This window comes from Salmo salar, chromosome 18 (assembly GCF_965601325.2).
Source record: "Salmo salar chromosome 18, fSalSal1, whole genome shotgun sequence".
In the NCBI taxonomy this organism is placed as follows: Eukaryota; Metazoa; Chordata; class Actinopteri; order Salmoniformes; family Salmonidae; genus Salmo; species Salmo salar.
In genome coordinates, this window is record NC_138308.1 from 10,620,438 (window position 1) to 10,637,327 (window position 16,890).

Below are 16,890 nucleotides of genomic sequence, written 5' to 3' on the forward strand. Positions count from 1 at the left end.
TGACTGAGCAACAACAACCGCCTGCAAAGACAATGTTTGCGTTTCCCTGTCATGTTCTCCCTATTGCTCCTTCCATCTCACCATCCCAAACATCTCTTTTCACAGCACTTCCTGTCTCCCTATGCATTTCTTCTGTGTCACTCTTTCCAAGTCTCTATCCCTGTCACTCCCTCTATCCCTCTAAATGTTTCTCTCTCATTTTCTCCCTCTCCCTCCCTCTGTCCATATGCCCCCAGCTTCTCTCTCTGACTTTCTCTCTTCCTCTCTCTGTCTCTCTTCTCTCTTAGGCCAGTGCTATGTTCCCTAGCCAGTAACATTGCCTGAGACAGGTGTCAGCTACAATCTCTGCTCCTGTTCTCCACAGAGACACAGTGCCTCTCTCTCTTTCTCATACTTGCCGCTGAAACGATTACACCAGATAGGTCAAGGTCAACAGAGCTGTCAGACTCCACTCCAACTCCGGAGCAACTTCTTTCACGTGTCGGAGAGGGAAACATGCAGAGGTGTTAATAGAGGGCTTCTGCAGCTCTAAAGCTGCTAAGAATTATGGACATTTCACAAACAATCCATTTTCTTTTCAGTTATGTTTGAAGTTGTTTTTTACTGCATGGGAATTTGTAATAAATAGACTACAGATGCACATAAAAATAACAATTGAGTAAAAATAAAAGTAAAAGACATAGGGGCGGTGCTGCCACTTAATTACAACCACTATACACAATTTGTGAATAGAATGCATCTACTTTAGGAAAACTTACTGTAAGTGCCATAATAAAGAAGGTCACTAATACAGAACTTGTTGTCTGGAGAGGTGAAGTGAATAAAAGGAACAATGAAGGAGGCTAAGGGGATGCATTAGGAGAAATCTACTAGTAAGGGAATTCACTCAGTGTAAGCAACATGATGTGCATAGCCTATTTTCCTCTCATATCTGTTTATTTTCACAGCACATCTAAACAAAAGGGAGACGTGGGAGGCCACTTCGGCCCGACAAAGGTCACATTTCCTAATGCAGGAAAACTGCTTCCTGGCCAACCCAGAGGCCTGCTGGAGACTTGTGACCAAGGGGAAAGACAGTGAGCATTATATGTATCACCTTAAATGTAACGTTAAAAAGGATTTGTAATTTGTATTCTTAAAAAGAGTAGACTATTTGAATTGTAAACTGTTGTTGCAATGAAGGATACTCCTCATTTCCTGCCAAGAGGCATTGATTGGACAAAGAGACAATGTTTATGCTATTTCAGGGGGATAATTAATTTAGTCTGGCTCATTTACCATTTATGAGCTTTACAATATAAACACTGACTTTTTAAATATGACCGTAACCCAAGATTGTCAGTGAAGAACACTTCCTCCAATCAAAACTTGGTAATGCCTCCAGTCACAACTGCAACAACAGTTTAAGGAAGTGAAGACAAGATTAGCCTTGGTGCATAATCAGTCATGTATCTTAGAGCAGCGGAATTACTTTATTTACATTAAATATATATATTTCATTTTTTCACCTTTATTTAACCAGGTAGGCCAGTTGAGAACAAGTTCTCATTTACAACTGCGACCTGTCCAAGATAAAGCAAAGCAGTGCAACAAAAACAGCAACACAGAGTTACACATAAACAAACGTACAGTCAATAACACAAAATAAAATATCATTAAAAAAATATATATGTACAGTGCGCAAATGTAGAAGAGTAGGGAGGTAGGCAACAAATAGGCCCAGAGGCGAAAATAATTACAATTTAGCATTAATACTGGAGTGATAGATGTGCAGATGATGATGTGCAAGTAGAGATACTGGGGTGCAAAAGAGCAAGAGGTTAAGTAATAATATGGGGATGAGGTAGTCGGGTGTGCTATTTACAGATTGGCTGTGTACAGGTACAGTGATCCGTAAGCTACTCAGACAGCTGATGCTTAAAGTTAGAGAGGGAGATATAAGACTCCAGCTTCAGAGATTTTTGCAATTCGTTCCAGTCATTGGTAGCAGAGAACTGGAAGGAAAGGCGGCCAAAGGAGGTGTTGGCTTTGGGGCTGACCAGTGCAATGCACTTGCTGGAGCGTGTGCTATGGGTGGGTGTTGCTATGGTGACCAGTGAGCTGAGATATTTCGGGGCTTACCTAGCAAAGACTTATCGACTTATCGATGACCTGGAGCCTGTGGGTTTGGCGACGGATATGTAGTGAGGGCCAGCCAACGAGAGCATACAGGTCGCAGTGGTGGGTAGTATATGGGGCTTTGGTGACAAAACGGATGGCACTGTGATAGACTACATCCAGTTTGCTGAGTAGAGTGGTGGGGACTATTTTGTAAATTACATCGCTGAAGTCAAGGATCCGTAGGATAGTCAGTTTTACGAGGGTTTGTTTGGCGGCATGAGTGAAGGAGGCTTTGTTACAAAACAGGAAGCCGATTCTAGATTTAATTTTGGATTGGAGATGCTTAATGTGAGTCTGGAAGGGGAGTTTATAGTCTAACCAAACACCTAGGTATTTGTAGTTGCCAACGTATTCTAGGTCAGAACCGTCCAGAGTAGTGATGCTAGTCGGGCGGGAGGGTGCAGGCAGAAATCGGTTGAAGAGCATGCACTTAGTTTTACTAGCATTTAAACGCAGTTGGAGGCCACGGAAGGAGTGTTGTATGGCGTTGAAGCTCGTCTGGATGTTTGTTAGCACAGTGTCCAAAGAAGAGCCAGATGTATACAGAATGGTGTCGTCTGCGTAGAGGTGGATCAGAGAATCACCAGCAACAAGAGCGACATCATTGATATATACAGATAAAAGAGTCAGCCTGAGAATTGAACCCTGTGGCACCTCCATAGAGACTGCCAGGGGTCCGGACAACAGGCCCTCCAATTTGACACACTGAACTATATCTGAGAAGTAGTTGGTGAACCAGGCAAGGCAGTCATTTGAGAAACCAAGGCTATTGAGTCTGCCGATAAGAATGCGGTGATTGACAGAGTCGAAAGCCTTGGCCAGGTCGATGAAGACGGCTGCACTGTACTGTCTTTTATCGATAGCGGTTATGATATCGTTTAGGACTTTGAGCGTGGCTGAGGTGCACCTATGACCAGCTCGGAAACCAGATTGCATAGTGGAGAAGGTACGGTGGGATTCGAAATGGTCGGTGATCTGTTTATTACCTTGGCTTTCGAAGATTTTAGAAAGGCAGGGCAGGATGGATACAGGTCTATAACAGTTTGGGTCTAGAGTGTCTCCCCCTTTGAAGAGGGGGTTTACCGCGGCAGCTTTCCAATCTTTGGGGATCTCAGACGACACGAAAGAGATTGAATAGGCTAGTAATAGGGGTTGCAACAATTTAGGCGGGTAATTTTAGAAAGAGAGGGTCCAGATTGTCTAGCCCAGCAGATTGGTAGGGATCCAGATTTTGCAGTTTTTTCAGAACAGCGTTTGATAGTGATGAGGGGTGGTTGTTTGACCGCGGACCCAGTACGCAGGCAATGAGGCAGTGATCGTTGAGATCCTGGTTGAAGACAGCAGAGGTGTATTTAGAGAGCAGGTTGGTCAGGATGACATCTAATAGGGTGCCCACGGTTATGAACTTCGGGTTGTACCTGGTAGGTTCCTTGATGATTTGTGTGAGATTGAGGGCATCGAGCTTAGATTCTAGGTCTGCCGGGGTGTTAAGCATGCCCCAGTTTAGGTCACCTAACAGTACAAACTCTGAAGATAGATGGGGGCAATAAATTCACATATGGTGTCCAGGGCACAACTGGGGGCCAAGGGGGGTCTATAACAAGCGGCAACGGTGAGAGACTTGTTTCTGGAAAGGTGGATTTTTAAAAGTAGAAGCTCGAATTTTTCCGGCGACATACGGCGTCGACAGAGATGGCCGCCTCGCTTCGCGTTCTCAGGAAACTATGCAGTATTTTGTTTCCCCAGACAAACTAAACAACTTCTTTGCTCGCTTTGAGGACAATACTGTGCCAAAGAAATGGCCCGCAGCCAACGTGAGTAAAGCATTTAAACGTGTTAACCCTCGCAAGGCTGCCGGCCCAGACGGCATCCCTAGCCGCGTACTCAGAGCATGCGCAGCCAAGCTGGCTGGTGTGTTTACGGACATATTCAATCAACCCTGACACCCTAGACCCACTCCAATTTGCTTACCGCCCCAATAGGTCCACACACGATGCAATCGCAATCACACTGCACACTGCCCTAACCCATCTGAACAAGAGGAATACCTATGTAAGAATGCTGTTCATTGACTACAGCTCAGCATTTAATACCATAGTACCCTCCAAACTCGTCATTAACCTGTTAGGGCTAGGGGGCAGTATTTGCACGGCTGGATAAAAAAATGTACCCGATTTAATCTGGTTACTAATCCTACCCAGTAACTAGAATATGCATATACTTATTATATATGGATAGAAAACACCCTAAAGTTTCTAAAACTGTTTGAATGGTGTCTGTGAGTATAACAGAACTCATTTGGCAGGCAAAACCCTGAGACAGATTCTGACAGGAAGTGGATACCTGATGTGTTGTATTACCTTTAAACCTATGCCATTGAAAAACACAGGGGCTGAGGAATATTTTGGCACTTCCTATTGCTTCCACTAGATGTCACCAGCCTTTACAAAGTGTTTTGAGTCTTCTGGAGGGAGATCTGACCGAACAAGAGCCATGGAACGATGATGGCCCATTAGACATCTGGCGCGCGAGTTCATGTTGGGTACCCTCGTTCCAATACGTTATAAAAGAGAATGCATTCGTCCACCTTGAATATTATTCATGTTCTGGTTAAAAAAGGCCCTAATGATTTATGCTATACAACGTTTGACATGTTTGAACAAACGTAAATATTTTTTTCCCCCTCGTTCATGAAGTGAAGTCCGGCGGGCTTAGATCATGTGCTAACAAGACGGAGATTTTTGGACATAAATGATGAGCTTTTTTGAACAAAACTACATTCGTTATGGACCTGTGATACCTGGAAGTGACATCTGATGAAGAGAATCAAAGGTAATGGATTATTTACATAGTATTTTCGATTTTAGATCTCCCCAACATGGCGGCTAGTCTGTATCGCAACGCGTATTTTTCTGGGCGCAGTGCTCAGATTATTGCAAAGTGTGATTTCCCAGTAAGGTTATTTTTAAATCTGGCAAGTTGATTGCGTTCAAGAGATGTAAATCTATAATTCTTTAAATGAATCCTACAGACGAAGAACCGTATATGTGACATTTTTCAAAAAAACGAGATATACATGAAAAATCATTATTGGACACCCTTTTTCTATAGTGAACCGGTTTCACAAGCTTTCCACGCGCTAATTAACAATATGTTTAAATTTAAAGATAGGCTCTCGTGGAATAACCGTTTATGTGCACCACTCAGAATGGACGGACAAGCGCACAACTTTTCTGTTGCTGATGAAAATCACCGAAATGTGGGAAAGAAACGTAAAACAAAACTAAAAGAATGGAAAGAATGGAAAGACAGGCAAAGGAAGATCTTACGGGATGCGGGAAAACCCATACAAATCGTAAGGGTCAAGAAAAAACTGGGAAAAGCTGTCCAAAAGAGGTATGTGGAAGAACCGTATATCAAACAATCAAGCTAGCTAGCTATAGAGTACAGTAACTAACATGTATGTTCTGGGTTGTCTAATTTGTAACTATAGAGAAAACATATTAGCTAAAGTTCGTTGGCTACTAACTTATACATTATCGTTACAAATGTTATTGCTAGATTATAGAAGAAACATAGCTAGCTACTTTTTGTCCATCCACCGGATGATTCGACATGGCTACAGTAGCTAGCTAGTTATATGTAACGTTACACTGTATCCTGCAGGGAAGAGCGTGTTCCACGACGTGCAGAAAGGATTGTGGAAAGTTGATTGATGAGCGCAAGCTGCATCTGTTCAACAGTTTCTACACTGTCCCATACGAGAAACAACAAGCACAACCAGCAAAACCATTCAAGGTGATGAGGATGCAATGTGAAGACTTCAGTCACCTCCCAGATTCTGTTCTCAAGCGACCAGCTGGACTACAGACCACTTCAGTGAGGTGGTTAAAAGTCACATGTATTGCACAGAGAATAGTTTACTAACATCCCATCAACATGCAACATGTTGTTCTAACAATAAAATATCCTAATGATTCCCTTTTTTTATTCATTACAATATACATCTCTGTCACCACATTTAGCATCAACTCTAAGCAGTTAATACTTATTTACTGCTGTCACCTCAGTACAGGACGTTTCTTGCCTTTAGCATGGGTTTAACGCAATTCAAAACTTAATTGCAGATCATAGTGTTAAACGCAAAGAGAATGGTTTTCTGAACGTTTTGTAATATTGACCTTAGGGACCTGCATAATGGACATGCATATTGGCACATCACATTGATCCATATTTGATATGTACAAGTTGTACTTCTTTTGATTGAATTAATTTAATTGTATTCTATTTTGTAGTTATTCTATGGTATGTTCACATTGAGGGCTTCATTTTAAATGAGACTAAGATTTCATGACTCAACTTTTAAGAAAAGTCATCGGTGCTAAAGTTGATAGACCACCTTTAAATAAACCTCCATTAAATGAATTAACTACATATTGCATTTAAGTTATTTACATGAAGGGCATCTGTACTTGAAAGTACTTAAAACATCATATCAGGTATTAAAAAAGGACATCTTACAAGTGTCATGCAAAATGTCACATATACTGTTCTTCCACAAACTGAAATCATCACTGGAGATATACTGTTCTTCCACATTCTAAAAATTAAAACGGCAATAAAAAAAGTATTTTTTGAAATAACAAAAAAATATCAATTGTTGTTGGAAGATATGAGTATGGTGAATTATTTGTCAATCATAAAACACCCAATGTGGTACACACAATGAATAATATAAAAATAACTGATTATCTTAAAATGGAAAAATTGTCACATATATGGTTCTTCGTCTGTAGGATTCAAATGACAATATAATATTTTACCAATGTTTTCTAATTTTAATTATTTAATTTGTGGTGCTGACTTGAATGCCGGTTATTGGAGGGAAACGATTTCCTGAACATCAACGCCACAGTAAAACGCTGTTTTTGGATATAAATATGAACTTGATAGAACTAAAAATGCATGCATTGTCTAACACAATGTCCTAGGAGTGTCATCTGTTGGAGATTGTAAAAGGTTAGTGCATAATTTTAGCTGATTTTATGGTTTTGGTGACGCCTGTCTTTGAATTGGCACAACATTACACACAACTCTTGTAAATGTACTGTCTTAACATACTCTAAATTTATGCTTTCGCCGTAAAACCTTTTTGAAATCGTAAAACGTGGTTAGATTAAGGAGATGTTTATCTTTCAAAGGGTGTAAAATAGTTGTATGTTTGAAAAATTTGAATTTTGACATTTATTTGGATTCAAATTTGCCGCTCTTGAAATGCACCTGCTGTTGATGGAGTGCACCATGGGTGGGACGCTTGCGTCCCACCTAGCCCATAGAGGTTAAGCTCGAGACCCTGGGTCTCGACCCCGCCCTGTGCAACTGGGTCCTTGACTTCCTGACGGGCCGCCCCCAGGTGGTGAGGGTAGGAAACAACATCTCTACCCTGCTGATCCTCAACACTGGGGCCCCACAAGGGTGCGTTCTCAGCCCTCTCCTGTACTCCCTGTTTCACCCATGACTGCGTGGCCATGCACTCAGAGTGAGGGCCCTCACACTCAACGTCAACAAAACAAAGGAGATGATCGTGGACTTCAGGAAACAGCAGAGGGAGCACCCCCATATCTACATCGATTGGACAGTAGTAGAGAAGGTGGAAAGATTTAAGTTCCTCGGCATACACATCACAGACAAACTGAAATGGTCCACCCACACAGACAGCGTGGTGAAGAAGGCGCAACAGCACCTCTTCAACCTCAGGAGGCTGAAGAAATTTGGCTTGTGACCAAAAACACAAACTTTTACAGATGCACAATCGAGAGCATCCTGTCGGGCTGTATCACCGCCTGGTAGGGCAACTGCTCCGCCCACAACCATAAGGCTCTACAGAGGGTAGTGAGGTCTGCACAACGCATCACCGGGGGCAAACTACCTGCTCTCCAGGACACCTACACCACCCAATGTCACAAGAAGGCCAAAAAGATCATCAAGGACAACAACCACCCAAGCCACTGCCTGTTCACCCCGCTATCATCCAGAAGGAGAGGTCAGTACAGGTGCATCAAAGCTGGGACCGAGAGACTGAAAAACATCTTCTATCTCAAGGCCATCAGACTGTTAAACAGCCATCACTAACATTGAGTGGCTGCTGCCATCATACTGACTCAATCTCTAGTAACTTTAAACTATGCTACTTTATATAATGTTTACATACCCTACACTACTCATCTCATATGTATATACTGTACTCTATACCATCTACTGCATCTTGCCTATGCCGTTCGGCCATATATATTTTTAAGTAGATATTCTTATTCATTCCTTTACACTTGTGTGTATAAGGTAGATGTTGTGAAATTGTTAGATTATTTGTAAAATATTACTGCATGGTCGGAACTATAAGCACAAGCATTTTGCTACACTCGCATTAACATCTGCATGTGACAAATACAATTTGATTTGATATGACAGAACTCTGCAGGCTATCTCTACAGTAGATTGCAACTCCGCCCCCTTTGGCAGTTCTATCTTGTCTGAAAATGTCAGGATTTTTGGTGGCTTCCTAAACCTGGATTCAGACACGGCTAGGACATCCGGGTTGGCAGAGTGTGCTAAAGCAGTGAATAAAACAAACTTAGGGAGGAGGCTTCTAATGTTAACATGCATGAAACCAATGCTTTTACGGTTACAGAAGTCAACAAATGAGAGCGCCTGGGGAATGGGAGTGATGCTGGGGGCTGCAGGGCCTGGGTTAACCTCTACATCACCAGAGGAACAAAGGAGGAGTACGATAAGAGTACGGCTAAAGGCTAAAAGAACTGGTCGTCCAGTGAGTTTGGAGCAGGTTTCTGGGCGCGGAGGAATAGATTCAAGGCATAATGAACTGACAAGGGTATGGTAGGATGTGAGTACGGTGGAGGTAAGCCTAGGCATAGAGTGACGATGAGAGAGGTTTTTTTCTCTAGAGGCACCATTTAAGCCAGGTGCGGTCACCGCATGTGTGGGGGATGGAACATAAGGGCTAGCTAAGGCATATTGAGCAGGGCTGGAGGCTCTACAGTGAAATAAGGCAAATATTACTAACCAAAACAGCAATAGACAATGCATATTGACATTAGGGAGAGGGATGTGTAGCCGAGTGATCATAGGGTCCAGTGAATAGCTAGGCGAGCAGGAGGCACGGCGATTCAGACAGCTAGCAGGCCGGGGCTAGCAGCAGGCTAGCAAATGGGCCTCAGGGGGACTTCGCAACAAGAGTTTGTTGAAACCCCCCTCGGACGGTTACGTTGGCAGACCAGTTGTGATGGATCGGTGGGGCTCCGTGTTGGCAGCAAAGGGTCCAGGCCAATTGGTAGAAGAGGTATTGAAGCCCAGGAATTATCTGATGGAATTCTTTGTCTAGCTGGGAGAAGGGCCTAGCTCGAGGCTAGCTCCAGGCTAACTGGTGCTTGCTTCGGGACAGAAACCCCTCGGAGGGTTACGTTGGTAGACCAGTCGTGATGGATCGGTGGGGCTCCGTGTCGGCAGCAAAGGGTCCAGGCCAATCGGCAGAAGAGGTATTGATGCCCAGGGATTTCTTGATGGAATCTCTTCAGCTAGCCGGGAGATGGGCCTAGTTCGAGGATAGCTCTATGATAGCTCTATTGTCCCCCCAACTTTCTGAAATTGGAATGTGATACGAAATGCGGCTGCGGTGTGCTTTACGACCATCCGGCCGCCTCCGAGCAGTTAGGTAGGCTGTTTGGAGCGTCTATTTGACTGGATTCTGACAGGCTGTGAGAAGGCAAAGCTTCTGGAAGGCTGGCTGTACCAGCACAGGAGAGTTGAGCATGGTTCAGTGTGTACGTGTTGCGCTCTCTCACCGAGTTGTAAAAATTAGCAAAACAGAAACTGCCTACTCTTTAGTTCACTAATGTAGCTGGCAAGGAAACTGATGTAGCAGAAAAAAAACTCAACTAGTGTTTATTTGCAGTACTGAGGTAGTATTGTTACTGACATGTAACGTTAGCTAATGTTTCATCCCCTCTCGACTGAGGTGAATGAATAAGCTACGCTAGTGAGTAGCTGCCACAGCCAGGTCAGCTCTAGCCTCTAGTTATCTATCAGATAACTAGAGCTTTTTCAAGTCTCTCCAAAGATATTCGATCGGGATCAAGCATGGGTTCTGGCTGGGCCACTCAAGGACAATTAGAGACTTGACCGGAAGCCACTCCTGCATTGTCTTGGCTGTGTGTTTAGTGTCGTTGTCCTGTTGGAAGGTGAACCTTCGCCCCAGTCTCAGGTCCTGAGCACTCTGGAGCAGGTTTTCATGAAGGATCTCTTTGTACTTTTCTCTGTTCATATTTCCCTTGATCCTGACTAGTCTCCCAGTCCCTGCTGCTGGAAAACATCCCCACACCAGGATTCTGCCACAACCATGCTTCACCTTAGGGATTGTGCCAGATTTCCTACAAAAGTGATGCTTGTCATTCAGGCCAACGAGTTCTATCTTGGTTTCATCAGACCAGAGAATCTTGTTTCTCATGGTCTGAGAGTCCTTTAGGTGCCTTTTGGCAAACTCCAAGCGGGCTGTCATGTGCCTTTAACTGATGTGTTGCTTCCGTCTGGCCACTCTACTATAAAGCCCTGATTGATGGAGTGCTGCAGAGATGGTTGTCCTTCTGGAAGGTTCTCCCATCTCCACAGAGGAACTATGTCAGAGTGACCATCGGGTTCTTGGTCACCTCCCTGACCAAGGCCCTTCTCCCCTGATTGCTCAGTTTGGCCGGGCGGCCAGCTCTAGGAAGAGTCTTGGTGGTTCCAAACTACTTCCAAACTCTCCACTTTCTGGAGGACTGAGTTTTGAAAATCAGTGGAATTAGAGTATGATAGCTAAGGAGATGGAGAAAATTCTGGCGTTTGATTGCAAATATGCAGAGGGAGTCAAAAAAGAGAAGACACAGAAGGCTGTTGTATAAAACACCTGTCTCCGGATTACATCTTCAAACTAAGACCAACCAAGGCACCAATAAAGGAGAGGGGGAAGCATCCAGCCATGTATAGAGCTAAGATAGTCTAGCTAGCTACATTTTCAGATACTACACATTTCTAATTTTGTCACAACGTTGTTTTCATTTCAAGTTAATGTGTACTTTTAGCTAGCTAGCTAACTTTAGCTGGCTCCTTGCTAGCTAACATTACGTGTATGATCTGTGTAAGTATATTATTTTCCATTTGCATTGCTAGTTATAGCCTAATGTTAGCTAGCTAACATTGAACCTGGTTGGTTAGTAACCTGCAGATTCATGCAGGGTAGTAACATTATAAATTGGGATTATGGTTCATTGTTTAGCTAGCTAGCTACATGTCTAAACAAAAGACTATGCGAGTAACCATTTCAATAGAATGATCATGATGTCACTGCGACAACTGTCGATAGACGTAGCTGGTAAATTTGTTCTGGTTATCTACTCAGATTTAAGCGCACTCTCATCTGAGTGTGCCAGAGCAGAATAACTGACAAATTTACAAACGCTCAACACCCGCTGAATATGGCCGGTGTCAGTAAACGTTGACAAAAACACGTAATTAAATTGTTGCAAGCAGCACAGTTGCAGTCACCAACACTCTGGATAACATAAAAACAGCCTAACCAGCTCTGCTTGGGCGAGTAAAGTGGTCAGAGTGAGCTGTTCTCTCATTTGTGTCTGTAAGTAGCTAGAAAGCTAGCCAACATTAGCCAGGTAGCTTGGGTGCTTGACTGCTGTTGTTAGGTCAGAACACTCGGATCAACCCTACTGGAAAGATTGCGCCAACAGATATGGCAGCTGCTTCTAGCTCCTAAGCAACTTTGCAGTATTTATTTTTTTATTTTTTATTTCTTACATTATTAGCCCAGAAAGTTTTTTGTGTTATTACATACAGCCGGAAAGTACTTTTGGATATCAGAGCGGTACCGAAGTTCTATCAACACAATGACTATAATACTCGCACTGCTAAAACAATCGACCACTGCTACTCTAATTTACGGGATGCCTCCCTTCAGCTAATCAAATAATGACTCCATTTTGCTCATCCCTTTCTAAAGGCAGGAACTCAAACAGGAATTGCCCGTGCTAAGGTCTATTCGACGCTGGTCTGACCAATCGGAATCCATGCTTCAAGATTGTTTTGATCACGCAGACAGGGATATGTTCCCGGTAGCCCCTGTGAATAACATCGACGTATACACTGATACAGTGACTGAGTTCATCAGGAAGTGTATAGCGGCGGTTGTTCCCACTGCGACTATTAAAACCTACCCAAATCAGAAACCGTGGATAGATTACAGCATTCGCGCAAAACTGAAAATGCAAACCACCGCATTTAACCATGGCAGGGTGACTGGGAATATGGTTGAATACAAAAAATGTAATTTGGCACTCCAGATTAAATTTACGAACCCATAGTATAAACCAGCCTTTAGTCTTGAAATCTTTGGTTGTTTAGTACATGGCCTCACATATGAATCCTTAACCTGTTATGGCTAGGGGGCAGTATTTTCACGGCTGGATAAAAAACATACCCGATTTAATCTGGTTACTACTCCTGTCCAGTAACTAGAATATGCATATAATTATTGGCTTTGGATAGAAAACACTCCAACGTTTCTAAAACTGTTTGAATGGTGTCTGTGAGTATAACAGAACTCATATGGCAGGCAAAAACCTGAGAAGATTTCATGCAGGAAGTGGCCTGTCTGACAAGGTGTCGTTCTTCTTGTCTCTGTTTATTGAAGAGTGAGGAACTTAGCTGTCCCGTGACACTTCCTACGGCTGCCATAGGGTCTCAGAAGGCGGTAAAAAGCTGAATCGTGGCTTTGCAGGCTCTGGCTGAAAAAAAGTAGCGCGTTTGGGTAGTGGCTGGTTACAGTACTGTGAGACTCAGGCTCGTGCCCGCATCGACCGAAAGCTTTGTTTACTTTCCTCTGTTTAGCTAAATGGACATTCCCGGTCAGAATATTATCGCTTTTTTACGAGAAAAATTGCATAAAAATGGATTTTAAACAGCGGTTGACATGCTTCGAAGTACGGTAATGGAATATTTCGATTTTTTTTGTCACGAATTGCGCCATGCGCGCGACCCTTATTTACCCTTTCAGATAGTGTCTGGAACGCACGAACAAAACACCGCAATTTGGATATAACGATGGATTATTTTGGACCAAACCAACATTTGTTATTGAAGTAGCAGTCCTGGGAGTGCATTCTGACGAAGACAACAAAAGGTAATCAAACTTTTATAATAGTAAATCTGATATTGGTGAGTGCTAAACTTGCCGGGTGTCTAAATAGCTAGCCCTGTGATGCCGGGCTATGTACTTAGAATATTGCAAAATGTGCTTTCACCAAAAAGCTATTTTAAAATCGGACATATCGAGTGCATAGAGGAGTTCTGTATCTATAATTCTTAAAATAATTGTTATGCTTTTTGTGAACGTTTATCGTGAGTAATTTAGTAAATTGTTAGCAAATTCCTCCGGAAGTTTGCGGGGGGTATGCTAGTTCTGAACGTCACATGCTAATGTAAAAAGCTGTTTTTTGATATAAATATGAACTTGATTGAACAAAACATGCATGTATTGTATAACATAATGTCCTAGGTGTGTCATCTGATGAAGATCATCAAAGGTTAGTGCTGCATTTAGCTGTCATCTGGGTTTTTGTGACATTATATGCTAGCTTGAAAAATGGGTGTCTGATTATTTCTGGCTGGGTACTCTGCTGACATAATCTAATGTTTTGCTTTCGCTGTAAAGCCTTTTTGAAATCGGACAGTGTGGTTAGATAAAGGAGAGTCTTGTCTTTAAAATGCTGTGAAATAGTCATATGTTTGAAAAATTGAAGTTTTAGTATTTTTGAGGAATTTGTAATTCGCGCCACGCCTATCATTGGATATTGGAGCAGGTGTTCCGCTAGCGGAACGTCTAGATGTAAGAGGTTAAAGAGATGGGTGGGGCTAAAGCTTTAGGGGGTGTGAACGATGCGGAATGGGTGTAGACAAAGAAGAGCCATCCAGTAGGTGTACCAAATCAATCAAGGGCCATTTTCTCAAAAGTGAGGTTACAAGTTTATCAACTTTCAAAGCAGAATTACTTCCCCATTGTTGCTCAACTGTAGTGTATGATATACAATTTTCTAGCTCAGAGTCTCTACTTTTATCCAATGTAAAAAAACAGTGTTTCAAATGTTGTTAAATAAGACCGAATTGAGCCGGTCGGTCACATTTAGGCAATTCCTAGCTGCTGGGCTGCTCAGTCCTGGCCCTGGGAGTCTGCTGTACTGTTGTCACTCTGGCCTTGGCCTAACACACCTGAAACCAATAATGAATGTTTCAGTAAGATCCTAAAGCTGAGTGATTTGTGTTGGGTTGGGGCGCTACAGGGCCGTGGACCCCGAGAGGCACGACGGGATGTCCCAGCTACATTGTGTGCAAGTAAAAAGAGCTCTACAGTAGTATTAGGCCTACGATATGAATTATATGGAGGGTGTACTGTTTCCGTGTGTTAATGTGTATGTGTGTTTTCATTCAACTTTTGTTTTCCAAACCTTTCCCTTGAGACATAAAAAAAGATGGGAAGGATGATGTGTTGGAGAAAGAGTTGAGTTATTGACTAGACTGTTGGGGGTTGGGCGTGTAGGCGGCTCGGGTTGGCTGGGCGATCTGGCTGAAATTTGATATAGAGGATGTCTTAAAGACAATCAAATGTTAAGTCTTTGTACTTTATTTGTAAGAGTTGTTCATTTGTTAAGCTATTAGTTAAAGGTGCAACACCATATTGATGATTGAATTATCATGGATCTAGTTCAGTCTTATCAATCACTTAAACAAATTTAATCATCTCTTACCTAGCTTGATGACTGTGGGCATTTATGCTTACTTTTTGTTGATCTAAATAGAGACAACTAGAAGGGACATGAGTCATATTAGATGCAGGAAATGTGCTTTAGATGCCCCCCAAAAATGGGAGAACCCCCAGACCCCCTGCCAAGTTATGTCCCGCTCTGCAAATAGCACTGATGGGTGATTTAAAAAGTCATAGTCAATCTATCAATAATACTCTTAGCAAAAAAAAATTTTTTTATGTACAATATGTAGAATCTATGAGAATAGAAAGGTTCAGAACTTTTGAGAAATAGAGACAGATGGGAGTGGTTGAGTGGAGCTGAAGGATTGGACTAAAACAAACAAAAGAGAACTATTGTAAAATATACTGTGTGCGTGAAATGTATATTGTATGTATAAGCTGGAAGTAGATGCCTAAGTGCTGTTGTCCATTAATTTACTCCAAACAAGGGAGGGATGGTAGGGTTAGGGGAAAACAATAAAGAAAAATATATTTAAAAATATATATTTACAAAAAAATATATGAGAGATTGGAAATGATGCAGACAATTACAATGATGGAAGCCACAATCTATCTGCAATACTGAAGCTGATCTAACCCCCCCACCCACCCACCCATACTCACAGGGAAACTGTTTTGTTGGGTAAGAAACTGGGTTGTAGAGTGTCCAGTAATTCCACACCATCACACACCACTTTCACCCGGAACGTTTGTCTGCCCAACTTCTTGGACCTCTCGGAGGAGCAATGACAGCTGTCAATGGAGAGGTTCCGGCAGTTTCCGGTCGTCAGGCATGTCCTCCACAACCCGACAACAACGCAAAGTAAGTTCAGCAGTTTCATTCTGAACTGAGACTTTAATTGAATTATCTTCCAAGTGATCTCTTCCCAGTAAATAAAGCAAGTGTAGACCATTTCAAATAGGCTTCTTCTTGGTGAATGGTTACCTACCGACCAGTTATTTGCACGTTTGACAGTTATTATGTATTCCAATAAGTCTGCTCTTGACTACTCTGAAAACACCTGTTATGTGTTCATATTGTTTTATCATGGATAATAACGAAAGTATTTGCTTTGTAGGACTATTGTTTCACTGCGCAGTGCCATTTGTATTATTTCTGATATTGTTTCACATTTACAGAAACGTGTGACTCGGTAGGCCACCGAAGCGTTACTAGATAAAAGTTAGCAAATTTGTTACCACTATCCTAAAAGTTTGAATTCCATGGGAATGCAGTAGCCTATTACTCTGTCTTCGCCGTCGGCAAGATCTTCTTTCAATGTGTCTATTGTCACTTTTGTCATTGTACTCCTACAAAGTTATCCATTGTCATAAATCCGTTATCAACAGGTTGCCACATATATTCCCATCCACGTGTGCCGCGCAAGGGGCTTCTCCATCCACGTCTGCTCCTTCAACCATGGGACTTGTTGCAATTATTCAGCGCATGGAAGTTGAGAAGTCCCTCCTCCTACAAGGCAAGGGGCGTGAGTTGGTATTGTTATTACATTGATGAACCATACAGTGAGGGAAAAAAGTATTTGATCCCATGCTGATTTTGTACTTTTGCCCACTGACAAAGAAATTATCAGTCTATAATTTTAATGGTAGGTTTATTTGAACAGTGAGAGACAGAAATAACAACAAAAAAATCCAGAAAAACACATGTCAAAAATGTTATAAAATGATTTGCATTTTAATGAGGGAAATAAGTATTTGACCCCTCTGCAAAACATGACTTACTACTTGGTGGAAAACCCCTTGTTGGCAATCACAGAGGTCAGACGTTTCTTGTAGTTGGCCACCAGGTTTGCACACATCTCAGGAGGGATTTTGTCCCACTCCTCTTTGCAGAGCTTCTCCAAGTC

The 16,890-nt window shown here is 42.4% G+C and overlaps 1 protein-coding gene across 1 annotated transcript in view; it reads right to left on the minus strand.

Moving 5' to 3' along the window:
* LOC106576780 (adhesion G protein-coupled receptor A2-like) overlaps positions 1-16,504 on the minus strand; it is a 100,383-nt gene extending 83,879 nt beyond the window's left edge. Inside the window, exon 1 of the mRNA XM_014154178.3 lies at positions 15,647-16,504. Within this exon, the coding sequence (XP_014009653.3) occupies positions 15,647-15,936 (290 nt within the window). The 5' untranslated portion in view covers positions 15,937-16,504. The remainder of the gene's footprint in view (positions 1-15,646) is intronic.
* Between the last annotated feature and the right edge of the window lie 386 nt (positions 16,505-16,890).